The 16,141-nt window shown below is 44.3% G+C and overlaps 1 protein-coding gene across 1 annotated transcript in view; it reads left to right on the plus strand.

Moving 5' to 3' along the window:
• FAT1 (FAT atypical cadherin 1) overlaps positions 1–16,141 on the plus strand; it is a 127,467-nt gene that overhangs the window by 99,450 nt on the left and 11,876 nt on the right. Inside the window, 12 exon segments of the mRNA XM_017862632.1 lie at positions 229–618; positions 1,802–2,016; positions 2,280–2,417; positions 5,699–5,842; positions 7,323–7,520; positions 7,915–8,716; positions 8,863–8,994; positions 10,453–10,610; positions 11,763–12,225; positions 13,987–14,140; positions 14,321–14,431; positions 14,931–15,562. Of these exon segments, the coding sequence (XP_017718121.1) occupies positions 229–618; positions 1,802–2,016; positions 2,280–2,417; positions 5,699–5,842; positions 7,323–7,520; positions 7,915–8,716; positions 8,863–8,994; positions 10,453–10,610; positions 11,763–12,225; positions 13,987–14,140; positions 14,321–14,431; positions 14,931–15,562 (3,537 nt within the window).

Below are 16,141 nucleotides of genomic sequence, written 5' to 3' on the forward strand. Positions count from 1 at the left end.
TCTCTACTAAAAATACAAAAATTACAGCGCACCTGTAACCCCAGCTACTCGAGAGGCTGAGGCAGGAGAATCACTTGAACCTGGTGGGCAGAGGCTGCAGTGAGCTCAGATCACGCCACTGCACTCCAGCCTGGGCAACAGAGCGAGACTGTCTCAAGAAAACAAAACAAAAAATGTGTTTAAATGTTTGTATTTAAAATCTTTTGACATCATTTTATGTCTTGATAGGATTAAATCGGAAGATTTTATACTCACTGATCGACTCTGCTGATGGGCAGTTCTCCATTAACGAATTATCTGGAATTATTCAGTTAGAAAAACCTTTGGACAGAGAACTGCAGGCAGTATACACCCTCTCTTTGAAAGCTGTGGATCAAGGCTTGCCAAGGAGGCTGACCGCCACTGGTACTGTGGTTGTATCAGTTCTTGACATAAATGACAACCCCCCTGTGTTTGAGTACCGTGAATATGGAGCCACCGTGTCCGAGGACATTCTTGTTGGAACTGAAGTTCTTCAAGTGTATGCAGCAAGTCGGGACATTGAAGCAAATGCCGAAATCACCTACTCAATACTAAGTGGAAACGAACATGGGAAATTCAGCATAGATTCTAAAACAGGTAACCAACCATGTATCTGAGAGGAACCCCTTCATTCCCCCAAAAGGACTAGATTTGCTTACCATGTTGCCTTATATTAAGTGACCCTGTGTTGTCAGTGGATGTTCTAAAATGGTAAATCAAATTTTCTTTTAGTTGTTAACAGTGGGATTGAATGTTATTTGGAAGACTTCAGATTATAGTTCTATCTAATACATTTTGGGCATGTTCATTATAAAATACAAGCAAATTAACTTAGAAAATCAGAGCATCACGTTCTCTTAGTTTAGTGGAGATGTAAGGTATAGCAAGTTAGTCAAGATAAGAATGGGGGTTAGTAGAGGTCCTTATGTAATCAGACTCACGGAAGGTAACTTCCCAAGTGAAATAGTAATTCCAGTCTTTTTTATTTTAGTTTCTGTAGTGGACTTGTGACAATATGTGAAGTTGACTTCATTATCATGCTAGTTATCTGTAACAGTTGGAGTACTTCGAATCACACTTAGGGAAAGACTGCAACAAGCTCAAAAGACATAAGAACTGCTGACTCCTGCTGCGCGAATGTTTCATTGTCTTGCCAACCTGTGGTCGAAAGTACTCCTGAGTCTTACAATACTGTAAAAAGTTGCTCCTTTCAAATTGTATTTATAATATAATAAAATTATTTTTAGGGCTCTTTAGGACTAGAGTGATGTGAAAGGAAAGACGTTAAAGGAATTGTTAAAAAAGGGATTTTTGAAAACGATAGGTTGTAAATAAAGGGTTGTCTAGAAGTTAAAAGGATATAAATCTCTATTTTAAAATTGAGAAGGAAAATATTTTAAAAGATGAGACAGAAAATGAAACTAAAAGACACAATAGAATTTTTATGATTTTATTAAACTAGAGTGAAGTCGAGTGAGCTACGGTATGGAAGGGATGATATCATAATCATGTCTATAATAAACAGGGATGTAGGTAGTGTTGACTGGGAAAGCAATCTAAATATCATGAAGAATATCATGAAAATTAAGAGAAAGATCCAGGGATGGGCGGATTCATAGTTTTTAATTGTTGAATTAAGAAAATAGGAAACATACATAAATGGTAAGTAAACTTTTGAAGTGAAAACTAAATGTACTCAAAAGCGTTCATCTGTTTCAGTCGTAGTAGGAAAATGTGGTGGCATTACAAAATGCTGGAAGTAATTGTGGTTTCTATTCAGGGGCCGTATTTATCATCGAGAATCTGGATTATGAAAGCTCTCATGAATATTACCTAACAATAGAGGCCACTGATGGAGGCACGCCTTCGTTGAGGGACGTTGCCACTGTGAACATTAATGTAACAGATGTCAACGATAACACCCCTGTGTTCAGCCAAGACACCTACACAGCAGTGATCAGTGAAGATGCCGTTCTTGAGCAGTCTGTCATTACGGTGTGTGTTTTCCCCCATTACAGTGAAAACTGTGTATCTTCTGGACCTTTGCAAAAGCTTTTAGTAAAATCAATCTGTTTTTTGTAGTGACCTTTGTGAATATTTTGAAGATTTGAAAGTGTCCTTTGTTAGGCCAACCAATTGCTGACTTCGTTGTGAATAATTATGTTAAAACAGCTAAGCTATTAAGATCACAAATGTTGTTTAATAGGTTTAGGCCTCTTCCTTAGCTGTCTCCTAAACAGGAGTGTGGTGTGTTCTAGGTTCTGGCCGACGATGCCGACGGACCCTCCAACAGCCACATCCACTACTCAATTATAGATGGCAACCAGGGAGGACCGTTCACCATTGACCCTGGCCGGGGAGAAGTCAAAGTGACCAAACTTCTCGACCGAGAAACAGTAAGTGAAAAAGTTTGATTTACATTGTTTACAAATTACCACCTCAATACCTAGAAATGCCTTGTGCTCCTGTCTGCTGGGCGTGGTGTGAGCAGGACCGACCGCCTCAAGAACTGACGGCAAGACGTAAACACTCGAAAAGCAATTACACTGTGGAGATCCCAATGTGAGAAATGTGTTCCATGCTGGGATGAAGTTTGGATAATAAAGCTTTGTATTCAGGAAGAAATTACTGTTGGTTCCAGAGTTCTGAGACACTTCAGAAAGCTAGAAGCTGGGTTTTAAATAATACCAGAGATCTGGAAAATCATAGAGGTTGAGAGAAGGGAATTTCCAGTGAGGAGTTGCATGAACACAGGCACACAGACAGAAGCCAAGAAATTTATTTAGGGGAATTTACCCAGTTGTATTGGAGTAATCATACAAAGAAAGTAGAGTGAGATAAAATAGGAAGGTGTTTTACACACAGGTTACTGGCCACATAGAAAACCAGGACCGGAGGTTTGGACCTGATGCCACAGGCACTAGGATATGAGCATTTGTGAGCTGAGGAAGGTCAGTCGCTCTTCTCTATCTGCAGGTTCTGCATTTGTGAAGTCAACCCACCACGGATCGAAAAGTATTAGAGAAGAAAAAATGCTGGGTGTGGTGGCCTCCTCCAATAGTCTCAGCTACGTGGGAAGCGTAGGTGGGAGAATTCATTGAGCCCAGTAGTTTAAGACCAGCCTGGGCAACATAGTGAGACCCTGCCTCCAGAAAAGAAAACAATAAAAAATACCAATACAACAACAACAGAAAATACAACCCCCACCCCCAGTATAACAACCATTTACATTGCATTGATATCGTATTGAGTACTATAATCTAGAGCTGACTTAAAGTGTGGGAGGATGTGTATAGGTTATGTGCAAATACTACACCATTTTATATCAGGGACTTGAGCATCTGTGGATTTCGGTGTCTACGAATACCAAATGAAGAAACTATTTGCAAAGGAAAATTAGAATCCACAAAGCTTAGATATGGGCCCATGTAGAAAACATTGGTGTCAGAGGCAGCCTGATTTTTTGGTCTTACTTTGACTGGGTAGTACCATTAAAGAGAAGTTATGAGGTATAAACGTGTAAGGGATGGGAGAGGCTAGTGAATGTGGCTTTTGATGCGCTGGTTTTATAGGGAAATAGCATATTCAGGCAGAATTACTCAGCCAGTATTTGGAGATTTTAGTCAGATTTTGAGACTGGAAAGCCCTAAACATAGATAGGTACTTGCCCTTGGAGATGTTGATAGAAGTGACATGAGGGATTGAGATAAATACGAACAAATGAGGAGAGGCAGCAATGCTGAACATCCACCCACCCACTTACCCAGTATCCATCCACCCATTTATCCAGTCATCCATCCATCCATCCACCCATTTATCCAGTCATCCATCCATTCATCCACCCATTTATCCATCCCCCCATGCATCTCCCCACTCATCTACCCACCCATTCACCTACCCATCCATCCACCCACTGACCTAACCACCCACACATCTATCTGGTTACCTATTCACTCACCCATCTACACATCTCTTCACTTACCCATCTATCCAGTCATGTGTCCATCCACCCACCACCCATGTATCCGGTTATCCATCCATCCACCCACCCATCCATGTGGTTATCCATCTATGTAGTTACCCATCTACTCACCCACCCACCCATGTATCCACTTACCCATTCATTCACCCATCTATACGGTTATTCATTCACCCGTTTATCCACCCACCTATCTATCCAGTTATCCATCCACCCAACACCCATCTATCCATCCATCCATCCATTCATCCATTCATCCATCCATTCACTCATCTGTGCAGACTCATGTCCAGGAAGGGAAGCTGAGCAGGAACTACTTCAGAGAGGTAGGCCTGTGAAGGCGAACCAAAAGAAGCCTTCGATTTGGGAATGAGAAGGACATTGGTGATGATAAAGAATGAAATTTCAGAAGAATAATGGATATATCTAAGATTAAAGGAATTTGGCGGGGGGGAGATAGTGATGAATATCTCATTAAAGTCTCAATTCTTTAATTTCTCTTTTGATGTGTGAATGTTGAGAAGGGACTTTTTTTTTTTTTTGAGACGGAGTCTCGCTCTGTCGCCCGGGCTGGAGTGCAGTGGTGCGATCTCGGCTCACTGCAAGCTCCGCCTCCCAGGTTCACGCCATTCTCCTGCCTCAGCTTCCTGACTAGCTGGGACTACAGGCGCCCGCCACAGTGCCTGGCTAATTTTTTGTATTTTTACTAGAGACGGGGTTTCACCGTGGTCTCGATCTCCTGACCTTGTGATCTGCCCGCCTCAGCCTCCCAAAGTGCTGGGATTACAGGCGTGAGCCACCGCGCCCGGCCGAGAAGGGACTTTCCAAGGATTTGGGAAGCATGCTTAGGATTGCCCCCACTGCAGGGCAGAATAAATTTAGTATCTTCGACTAAAGAACCCAGATCCTTTAATACACTTCTGTCCCTTGCGAGATACCAAAGGAGCCAGCCTGTGGTGTTTCCCAAGCTAGTGTGTCGGCAGAATTCTTTGTTGTTGGAGCGTCTTGCAGGACCAGCGTTCTGTAGAACATACTCTGGGATCTAGCCAGCTTTCTGGCTTCTCCCACAACTCATTCTAGAAGGCAGAGCTTTATAGGGAACTGCCCTGAAGAAGGAGCTATCTCATTTGACTTTATTTCTTTTGTAGGAGGTCATGGTGAGCTAATCCTGAGGGATTTAGACAGCTGAGTATAATCCGAGTGTGAAATTGAGGGGGAGGGTGATCTGGAGTGTCCTGAGGCGTTGGAAATGAGTCAGCGCTGCGGTGCGGGAGGCAGCTCATGTCTGTCTGCTTCCACGGAGAGCAGACTTGGGGCCCTAAGGAAGGCTGCTGCCGTATGACCAAAGCCACAGCATTTGAGATAGGTTAACTTTTTGTCCTAATCATTTGTATTACTTTTATGTCTTGATTTCTGTTAATAGAACTGCAAGATAAAACACTTTTGCAAAACAAGTACATTTTTGAGAGGCATCAGAGAATCTAATTATTATCGGTAGTTCTTGCTGTTGGGAAATGGGTGTTCCTTGCAGTGCATTCGTGTGTGGGGGGTTAGGGCATCGCCCACAGACAGGATGCAATAGATAATGGCAGCTCCCTGGGACCTGCCCTTCACGACTCTCAGGAGGACACTCCTGATTGGAGCTCTGTCTGTCGGCCTCGTGAAAATGAACGTGCATTCTGCCTTTTCCCTGAAAAGATTTCAGGTTACACGCTCACGGTTCAAGCTTCTGATAACGGCAGTCCACCCAGAGTCAACACGACGACTGTGAACATCGATGTGTCTGATGTCAATGACAATGCGCCCGTCTTCTCCAGGGGAAACTATAGCGTCATCATGCAGGTGGGCTTCGAGTGCCAAGGGGGTCATGGGGTTCTTTGAAATGAGCTTTTCCATTGGCCTCTGTTGCTTTTCTTTCTTATCCATAGGTTTCTTTGTAGAAAAATGGGAAAGGTAGAATTCAAGAAGTCTCTATCAATATTAAGAGATGAGCATTTTAAAGATAAAGCCAAGCTTTTATCTCTTTTCTTTCTGTGCTTTGATTTTTGAGATATTCTCATGGTTCTAGGATTCCTACTGTTTAATCAGACCTGCTGCCGCTGGTGCTCTTCTCTGCCCTCTCCTCTCCCTCTTGACCTTCCTCTTCCCTCCTGCTCTTCTTCTAGTCCCCAATCCCTCCTTCCCGCCCCATCTACTCCACTTTCTTCACCCTGCTCTTCTTCCTCCCTACTCCTCCTCCCTCCACCTCTTCTCCGTTCCTCCTCCTCCTCTTCCTTCTCCCCACTCCCCGCTCCCTCCACCTCTTCTCCATTCCTCCTTCTTCTCTTCCTTCTCCCCACTCCCCCCCTCCACCTCTTCTCTTCTTCTCTTCCTCCTCCCCACTCTTCTCCCCACTCCTCCTCTTGTCTCCACCTCTTCCCCACTCCTCCTCCCCACTCCACCTCTTCCCCACTCCACCTGCTCCCCCACCTCCTCCCTACTCCACCTCCCCATTTCACTGTCTCCACTCTTTCTTCTCCTCTGTCCACCGCGTCGCCACTCCTCCTCATCACCCCTCCTCCTCACTATTCCTCCTCCCCCTCCTCACTTTTCCTCCTCTTGTCAACCTCTTTTCTTTCTCCTCCCCACTCTTCCTCTTCCTTCCTCTCTTCCTCTTTTTTTCCGAGATGGAGTTATACTCTTCTTGCTCAGGCTAGAGTGCAATAGCATGATCTCAGCTCACTGCAACCTCTACCTCCCAGGTTCAAATGATTCTACTGCCTCAGCCACCCAAGTAGCTGGGATTACAGGCGCCCACCACCACACCCAGCTAATTTTTGTATTTTTAGTAGAGATGGGATTTCACCATGTTGGCCAGACTGGTGTCGAACTCATGACCTCAGATGATCCACCCGCCTTGGCCTCCCAAAGTGCCGGGATTACAGGTGGTGAGCCACCGCGCCTGGCCTCCTCTCTTCCTCTCTTCCTCTCTTCCTCCTCTCCTCCAGTCCTCTTCCTCTCCTGCACTCCTATTCCTCTCTGCTCTTCCTCCTGTCCCCCACTCCTCCTCCTTTCTGCCTCCCCTCCTCCCTCCTCCTCCTCACACATCCTTTCTTACCACGTTTCCTTCCTCGGCCTCCTTTTTCTTCCTTTTGCTACACCCCTTCTTTCCCTCCTCCTCACTACCACACTCCCTTTGCCGCCTCTCCTCTTCCTCTCGATAGAGCAATAAGACTTTGTTTTGTATTTTGTATTTTATATTATAGAAACTCGTGTGTCCGTCCCAGATAGATGTGGCTGTGTTCCAGGATTTTTGTTTAATTTTGTTTCTAATCTTGTGCAGGAAAATAAGCCAGTGGGCTTCAGCGTACTGCAGCTGGTAGTAACAGATGAGGATTCTTCCCATAACGGTCCACCCTTCTTCTTTACTATTGTAACTGGAAATGATGATGAGGCGTTTGAAATTAACCAGCAAGGAGTCCTCCTGACTTCATCTGCCATCAAGAGGAAGGAGAAAGATCATTACTTACTGCAGGTTAAGGTGTGAATGGCTTTCTTTATGGTTTGGTTGTGGATCCATACAGAAGAGCTGCTTGGCATGGTTACCCTTTTCTATTTGAACAGCTTACGTTTCATAGAAAGACAAACATTCATAGAATTGCCGTCCTTGTTTTTTGCCATACCTTCCGTTTTTATCCCACTGCGCTTTAAAGGAGCTCATTGTTTATTTTTTCAGTCATTGATAGAGCTAGGTTTTAGTGTGAATTAGTGAAGTGCTATAAATAAATTTATCCTTTTCCTTGATACGTTTCTTGTGTGGAGAAATGGATATCTACCAGTTAGTAATTTTTTGGGAACTTGAGTAATATAAATTTTTTTATTAAGTTATAAACAGTGCCATAGACGAAGGTGGTTTTATTTTTCTTTTCTTGTAGGTGGCAGATAATGGAAAACCTCAGTTGTCATCTCTGACATACATTGACATTAGGGTCATTGAGGAGAGCATCTATCCCCCTGCGATTTTGCCCCTAGAGATTTTCATCACCGCTTCCGGAGAAGAATACTCAGGTGGTGTCATTGGGAAGATCCACGCCACAGACCAGGACGTGTATGATACTCTGACCTACAGTCTTGATCCCCAGATGGACAACCTGTTCTCTGTTTCCAGCACAGGGGGCAAGCTGATAGCACACAAAAAGCTAGACATAGGGCAGTACCTTCTCAATGTCAGCGTAACAGATGGGAAGTTCACGACGGTGGCTGACATCACAGTGCATATCAGACAAGTCACACAGGAGATGCTGAACCACACCATCGCTATCCGCTTTGCCAATCTCACTCCGGAAGAATTTGTTGGTGACTACTGGCGCAACTTCCAGCGAGCTTTACGGAACATCCTGGGTGTGAGGAGGAATGACATACACATTGTTAGTTTGCAGCCCTCTGAACCTCACCCACATCTGGATGTCTTACTTTTTGTAGAGAAATCAGGTAGTGCTCAGATTTCAACAAAACAACTTCTGCACAAGATTAATTCTTCCTTGACTGATATTGAGGACATCATTGGAGTTCGGATACTGGATGTGTTCCAGAAACTCTGCGCAGGACTGGACTGCCCCTGGAAGTTCTGCGATGAAAAGGTGTCTGTGGATGAAAGTGTAATGTCAACACACAGCACAGCCAGACTGAGTTTTGTGACTCCCCGCCACCACAGGGCAGCAGTGTGTCTCTGCAAAGGTAGCGCCCATGAGTGTATGAAAGTCGGGGTCACAGATTGTTTCAGACGGCCTTGGAAGCCTTTGATGGTTACACATGCAAGGCCATGTTCTTGAAATGTCTGTTAATTATCGTTTCCCTTCCTCCCCTCTTATCTTTGAATGAAGAGGGAAGATGCCCCCCTGTCCACCATGGCTGTGAAGACCATCTGTGCCCTGAGGGATCCGAGTGTGTGTCTGATCCCCGGGAGGAGAAGCACGCCTGTGTCTGTCCCGGCGGCAGGTTTGCTCAGTGCCCAGGTGAGAGTTGAGTGGTTGGGCATACTTTTCTTTTTAAAAAATCAGTTTCGTTGTTTCTTGTAATTTTCTTCTTTATTGGACTCTAAAAATACTGCAAAGTATGTTTATTGTAACAAGACGGATGTGGAGATGAATGGAGAATGACAGCAGTCAGTTTTGCTTCCTCTTATTACAGCACAGCCCTTGGTTCTTGCTTGGTGTTCCTCCTCCTGGGTCTTCAGTGATTATGTAAACATATAGAGCTAACAGCGCAGCGCCGTATGTAGCAGTTTGATTTTCCTAGAAACTCAAGAGTGATCATGTCTCACGCAGGTCTCTCCCTCTTGCCTTTTCCCTCCGCTTAGCAGTGTGGTAAAGAGCAGCTTTCGTGTTGTTCCGAGCCCGTACCTATACACCTGATTCTTTTGGATAGCTGGATAATGTTTTCTAGCGTAGCTGTACTTACTCAACATGGTTCTTATGTCTAAAGATTCAAGTTGTTCTGTTTCTTTCAGATAAAGAGATTACATGTATCTTTACATACTGATGCGTTCATTTCTAATCAGTGTATACGTTATAAAACTAGAACTTGCTACGTCAAAGATCAGTGACATTTTAAATTTTTTGATATCACTATGTTAGTTTTCCAGAAAGTCATATTAATTTTTATTTCTTCCAGTTATGTATGAAGGTTTCACTCTCCATTCTCTTGACATCATTGAACATTTTTTGTTATAAAATGAATTCCCCACCATCTATTTGATGGGTGTGAAATGATACCTAATTATTATTGTAATTTGCATTTCTCTGGCTACTTTAAAAGTTTTCATCTCATTTGTTCATTTCCTATCAGTATTGCCTCTGCTGTGGCCTACCTGTTCATGTTGTTTGATGGTCTGGGTATTTGTTTCTTAGTATCAATGTGTAGAGTTATTTGTGTATTAGGAGTATTAACATTCACAATGTTGCAGTTTCCTCTATGTTTTTATCATTTATATTTATGTTTTTTGATTTGTTAAGTATGTCTCTTGTCATTTTGAAATTTATTGTCATTTAGTCAGTTCTACATAATTTTATGTAACAGTTGCCGTCTCTGGAGCTTGATGACATTTTCATCTTCTTTGGGGAATGGGGATTGTTTGATTTTGCTTGAAAAGGTTTCTTAAATCACCTTGAGGCCATATATAACTATTTTCTGAAATTTTCTTATAATTTTATACTGAACGTTTTTATATTTAATCTTTCATTAGAATTCATTTCTGTGTGATGCAGTAGTCAAATTTATTCTTTCCAAACGGAGAGCCAGTCATGCTGTGCTTTGGATTTAGCAAATAGACATTTTCCCACAGAATTGGATATTAAAATGTTATAATCTTAAATGAAACCCTAAATCAGTCTCAAGGGGTACAGGGGAGTCATACTTTAAAGAATATGCTTCAACTTGGTTCTGGTTTATTTTTTCCTCTTTGCAATTCACAGGGAGTTCATCTATGACATTGACTGGAAACAGCTATGTGAAATACCGTCTGATGGAAAATGAAAACAAATTAGAGATGAAATTGACCATGAGGCTCAGAACGTATTCCATGCATGCGGTTGTCATGTACGCGCGAGGAACCGACTATAGCATCTTGGAGGTATGTTTCTCCAGTGTTGCATCTCAGTGGAAGACCTTCAAACCATACATTTCATTTTATGTTCAGATTGTTAATTTGCACAGATAATAAAGTAAGTGAAATGGTTGAATTCTACATTTAAACAGTTCATTGATGCCTGTCCAAGTTTTCAACTATGTGGGATGAAGAGCTCTTTTTGCTCTGCCATGACATAGAGATTTAGGTCCATGTGACAGTTAACATTCAAACTCTAGGCGATACTACATTTTAATGGTGGTGGCTGGGTGTGGTGGCTCACGCCTATAATCCCAGCACTTTGGGAGGCTGAGATGGGTGGATCACTTGAGGTCAGGAGTTTGAGACCAGCCTGGCCAACGTGGCGAAACCCGCTGTCTGCTAAAAATACAAAAAATTAGCCACATGTGGTGGCGGATACCTGTAATTCCAGCCACTCGGGAGGCCGAAGCACAAGAATTGCTTGAACAGGGGAGGCAGAGGTTCCAGTGAGTTGAGATCACACCACTGCACTCCAGCCTGGGCAACAAGGGCGGATCACGAGGTCAGGAGATCGAGACCATCCTGGCTAACACGGTGAAACTCCGTCTCTACTAAAAAATACAAAAAACTAGCCGGGCGAGGTGGCGGGTGCCTGTAGTCCCAGCTACTCCGGAGGCTGAAGCAGGAGAATGGCGTGAACCTGGGAGGCGGAGCTTGCAGTGAGCTGAGGTCTGGCCACTGCACTCCAGCCCGGGCGACAGAGCGAGACTCCGTCTCAAAAAAAAAAAAAAAAAGAAACTGTCTGGAAAAAAAAAAAAAGTTACAGTTTATAGAGACGTCCCACATGTGTTTCCAGTGATACGTATCTTGCCCACCTTTTCTAAAAGTGTAATTCAGTTTTGACTTTCGCTATTACCTAATGCTGTATGTGTTCAGTTAATAGTTAATTATTTGCTTCCGTGATGCTTTGTGGATATGCATTATGACTTGATATTCCTAAAAGACGCATTTTAATGATTTGTACAGTGGACAAATGAGTCTGTGCTCTGTAGTACTTAAATGCAAGGCCTTATCCATCTACCCTCACCCCCAGTCCGTCTCCTGTAGATTTGTGATGAAGGACTCTCATGGAAGGGTCTATGAGAGTAATGTGAACAGTCGTTGTTCTTATCCTAGATTCATAATGGAAGGCTGCAGTACAAGTTTGACTGTGGAAGCGGCCCTGGCATTGTCTCTGTTCAGAGCATTCAGGTCAATGATGGGCAGTGGCACGCGGTGTCCTTGGAAGTGAATGGAAACTATGCTCGCTTGGTTCTAGACCAAGTTCACACTGCATCGGGCACAGCCCCAGGGACTCTGAAAACCTTGAACCTGGATAACTACGTGTTTTTTGGTGGCCACATCCGTCAGCAGGGAACAGGGCATGGAAGAAGTCCTCAGGTTGCTAATGGTTTCAGGGGTTGCATGGATTCCATTCATTTGAATGGGCAGGAGCTGCCCTTAAACAGCAAACCCAGAAGCTATGCCCACATCGAAGAGTCGGCGGGTGTGTCTCCAGGGTGCTTCCTGACGGCCACGGAAGACTGCACCAGCAGCCCTTGCCAGAACGGAGGCATTTGCAGTCCGTCACCTGCTGGAGGTAGGCTCCGTAGTGTCACCATCTGTAAACGGTACACATGTATGCATTTACGGGGAAGCCCCCCAGGTATTGTTTTTATTTTTTTCTCTTTTGATTCAGATAATGTTGTCAGACGCTGCAGGCAGTGTTGGAATTGGGCAGCATCCCTCATACGGGAGCAGAGCTGGGTTTGGTGCTCTTCCGGGCCCGGGCTGCAGGTACTGCCCCCCGACGGCCGCACGCCTGCAGTGCCGTCCCAGCGCCCGAGCAGGAGGCACCCTGGTGACTCAGAAGCCTTCTTTAATTCATAGTCATCGACCCAGGGGAATTGAGAATTCATACTACTTAGGCCTTCTTTGTTCTTTGTATCACCTTTTATCTAACGGCTCAGCGTAGATGGCCTGCTAGATTCTTGCTGGCAATAATAGTTGGGAATATGATTTTCTAGAAGGCCCTGAATCCCTCCGGAAGTGTCGCCATATGTGTCTGTCTTGAAACCCGGGCGTAGTGGGGTACTCTGGGTCTTCTGCACCCCGGACTCCTGCTAGGCCCACTTAGCAATAATAGGGCATAGTTAGGAAAATGACAGTTGTCATGCCAAATAGAGCTTGCTTGATGTAATGAATAGAGCAAAAACAATACTGTAGTTAAGTGGGATTTCCAAAGCTTTGGTTTTCTCCTGTTCTCTCGGGAAGTGTATTTGCATGCTGTGTGCATAGAGTGGGCCAGGCCATCCCCACAGAAACACTCTGGTTTATACTGTGCTTATGTTAGTTACACGTCCAAACCAGGTTAGCAAGGAGGCTGTCCTCATTTTGTCACTTAGGGATGAGGCTGAGAGAGGTATTTTCCTGACATGTACTCCCGTGGTCCCAAAGCAGGAGTAAAGGAGCGTGGCAGCCATGCCCTGGCTCCTAAAGGCTCTGGCCCAGGACACCACAGTTCTTCATCCTGAGAAAAACCCACAGCCACGCCAGCTTTGGAGGGGCAGGGAAGCGCTGTGCTGCAGTGTGCCCCCAAGGCAGGCAGGTGGACGATCTGCCACACCACCTGTCACAGACTTGACAAAGTGGAGTCAACATTCTCCTACTGCTTTGAACAGATATGGTGATCTCCTTAAATCTTTACACATTTGAGAGGCTGAGGCAGGAGGATCGCTTGAGACTAGGAGTGAGGCAGCCTGGGCAATACAGGGAGACCCCATCTCCACAGAAACTTAAAAAATTAGCCAGGCATGGTGGCATGCCTCTGTAGTCCCAGCTACGCAGGAGGCTGAGCCCAGGAGTTTGAGGCTGCAATGAGCTGAGATTGAGCCACTGCACTCCAGCCTGGGTAGCAGAGCAAGACCCTGTCTCAAAAAAATAAAATACTGAAAGGTAATGTATAGTCTTCGAAGTGCTTCTCACATTCATTATTTTTTCATTTAATCCTTCAATGCTTGTGAATTGCAAATAACTTGAGATGTGAAGTGGTGCTGTCTATGTACATGGTCACTCACGTAAAGAACTGTATTTTCCTCCTCTATATGTTTGACCTAATGATCTTAATGCCAATTATGATGAACTAAAGCTGACAGTTCTCTCTTCAATTCTGTGTGTTTCGGTTTACCAGCGGCTGAAGGCTTGTCGATGTAGCCAACTTTTTTCCCAGAGAGACTGAGAATTTTACGAGCTTTTACGGACCTCAGAGAACTAAATCTTAAAGATAAAAAGCAGTATAATTAAGACCAGGTTTCTGAGTCATTGAGTGATAAGACTTTTTTGTTCCTTTTTGCCAATTTAGGTTATTTCTGCAAATGCAGCGCCTTATACGTAGGGACCTACTGCGAGATAAGCGTCAATCCGTGTTCTTCCAACCCATGCCTCTACGGGGGCACATGTGTTGTCGACAACGGAGGCTTTGTTTGCCAGTGTAGAGGGTTATATACTGGTCAGAGGTATGTGTATTTTTCTTAACTTCCATAATTAATTGTAGTATAAAATTCTTTTTAAACATATAATGGTGCATGTAAAAAGTCTCCACGTTGACTTGCTAATGTTTTCTGTTTTGCTTTCGTTTTGCTGTATTTATTTGCAATCGGATCGTGAGGTTTATGTCTGTCTCTCCTACTCTTCAGGTGTCAGCTTAGTCCGTACTGCAAAGATGAACCCTGTAAGAATGGCGGAACATGCTTTGACAGTTTGGATGGTGCCGTTTGTCAATGTGATTCAGGTTTTAGGGGAGAAAGGTAAATGGTTTCTTTCAAAATTTAGATCCATACCTTTTCATAGTGTCATATTGACCGGCAGATGCAACAGACCTTCAGTGATTTGAACTACGTTGTGTCAGATTTTGGTAATCCTCATATTGGCCCCTTATATAATTTATAATCTTTTCACTCTTTAAAATGAAATATCAAGCAGATGAGTATAATATATATAATGCTTGAAAAAACGAATGTTTAGACAATGGGGTTGATGTAGTGGCCTGTTGGATCCTAGGAAAATGGCCATTAATATTGGCTTGATACGTTTCCTTCCCAAATATGCATCAAAAGCGTGTGATCACATGATTGGTTTCTCCACAAAAGGTCTTTTGTCGTGGTTGTCATTGTTGCCTTTTTAGTTGTTTCATGTCTGGGTTTGATCTTCACATAACTCAGCAAGGAGGGATTGGTCTTCAGTCTCTAAGGACTGAGCCCGGCGTATGCTACCCACGTCGGTCCTCATTCCTGACATTCTTGGCAGGTGTCAGAGTGATATTGACGAGTGCGCTGGAAACCCCTGCCGGCACGGGGCCCTCTGTGAGAACACACATGGCTCCTACCACTGCAACTGCAGCCACGAGTACAGAGGGCGCCACTGCGAGGACGCTGCACCCAACCAGTACGTGTCCACGCCGTGGAACATTGGGCTGGCAGAAGGGATCGGAATCACTGTGTTTATAGCGGGGATATTTTTACTGGTGATGGTGTTTGTTATCTGCCGTAAGATGATCAGTCGGAAAAAGAAGCATCAGGCTGAACCTGAAGACAAGCACCTGGGGCCTGCCACAGCTTTCCTGCAGAGACCGTATTTTGATTCCAAGCTAAATAAGAACATTTACTCAGACGTACCACCCCAGGTGCCTGTCCGGCCTATTTCCTACACCCCGAGTATTCCAAGCGACTCAAGAAACAATCTCGACCGAAATTCCTTCGAAGGATCTGCTATCCCAGAGCATCCCGAATTCAGCACTTTCAACCCCGAGTCTGTGCACGGGCACCGAAAAGCAGTGGCTGTCTGCAGCGTGGCGCCGAACCTGCCTCCCCCACCGCCTTCCAACTCCCCTTCCGACAGCGACTCCATACAGAAGCCTAGCTGGGACTTTGACTATGACAGTAAGAGCTGTTTTTTCATCTCACTGAAATGTCACTTGAGGTAAACAGGTTACAAGTTCTGTCCAGTCAGAACGTGTGTACTCTATGTTAGAGACAAGTATGCACAGACTGAAATCCTTACGATGATGTGAAACTTTTCCGGATGTCCTGAGTGCTGGCTGAGCATTGTGGCTATGATGTTATTTTAATTCAGAAATTGAATCTAGTCATGTTTTAGTTAATATTCTGGAGAGGCTGTTTCATTTTATACTTGATAAAAGTTCTCATCTATAATTTTTGAGTTTATTAATATGTAAGAAAAAATAATTGGGAGCATTTTCATGCTAAAGGTTTTTTTTGTTTTTTTTTTTTGAGACGGAGTCTCGCTTTGTCGCCCAGGCTGGAGTGCAGTGGCCGGATCTCAGCTCACTGCAAGCTCCACCTCCCGGGTTTACGCCATTCTCCTGCCTCAGCCTCCCGAGTAGCTGGGACTACAGGTGCCCGCCACCGCGCCCGGCTAGTTTTTTGTCTTTTTAGTAGAGACGGGGTTTCACCGTGTTAGCCAGGATGGTCTCGATCTCCTGACCTCGTGATCCGCCC

This window comes from Rhinopithecus bieti, unplaced genomic scaffold (genome assembly GCF_001698545.2).
Source record: "Rhinopithecus bieti isolate Rb0 unplaced genomic scaffold, ASM169854v2 scaffold_56174, whole genome shotgun sequence".
NCBI lineage: Eukaryota > Metazoa > Chordata > Mammalia > Primates > Cercopithecidae > Rhinopithecus > Rhinopithecus bieti.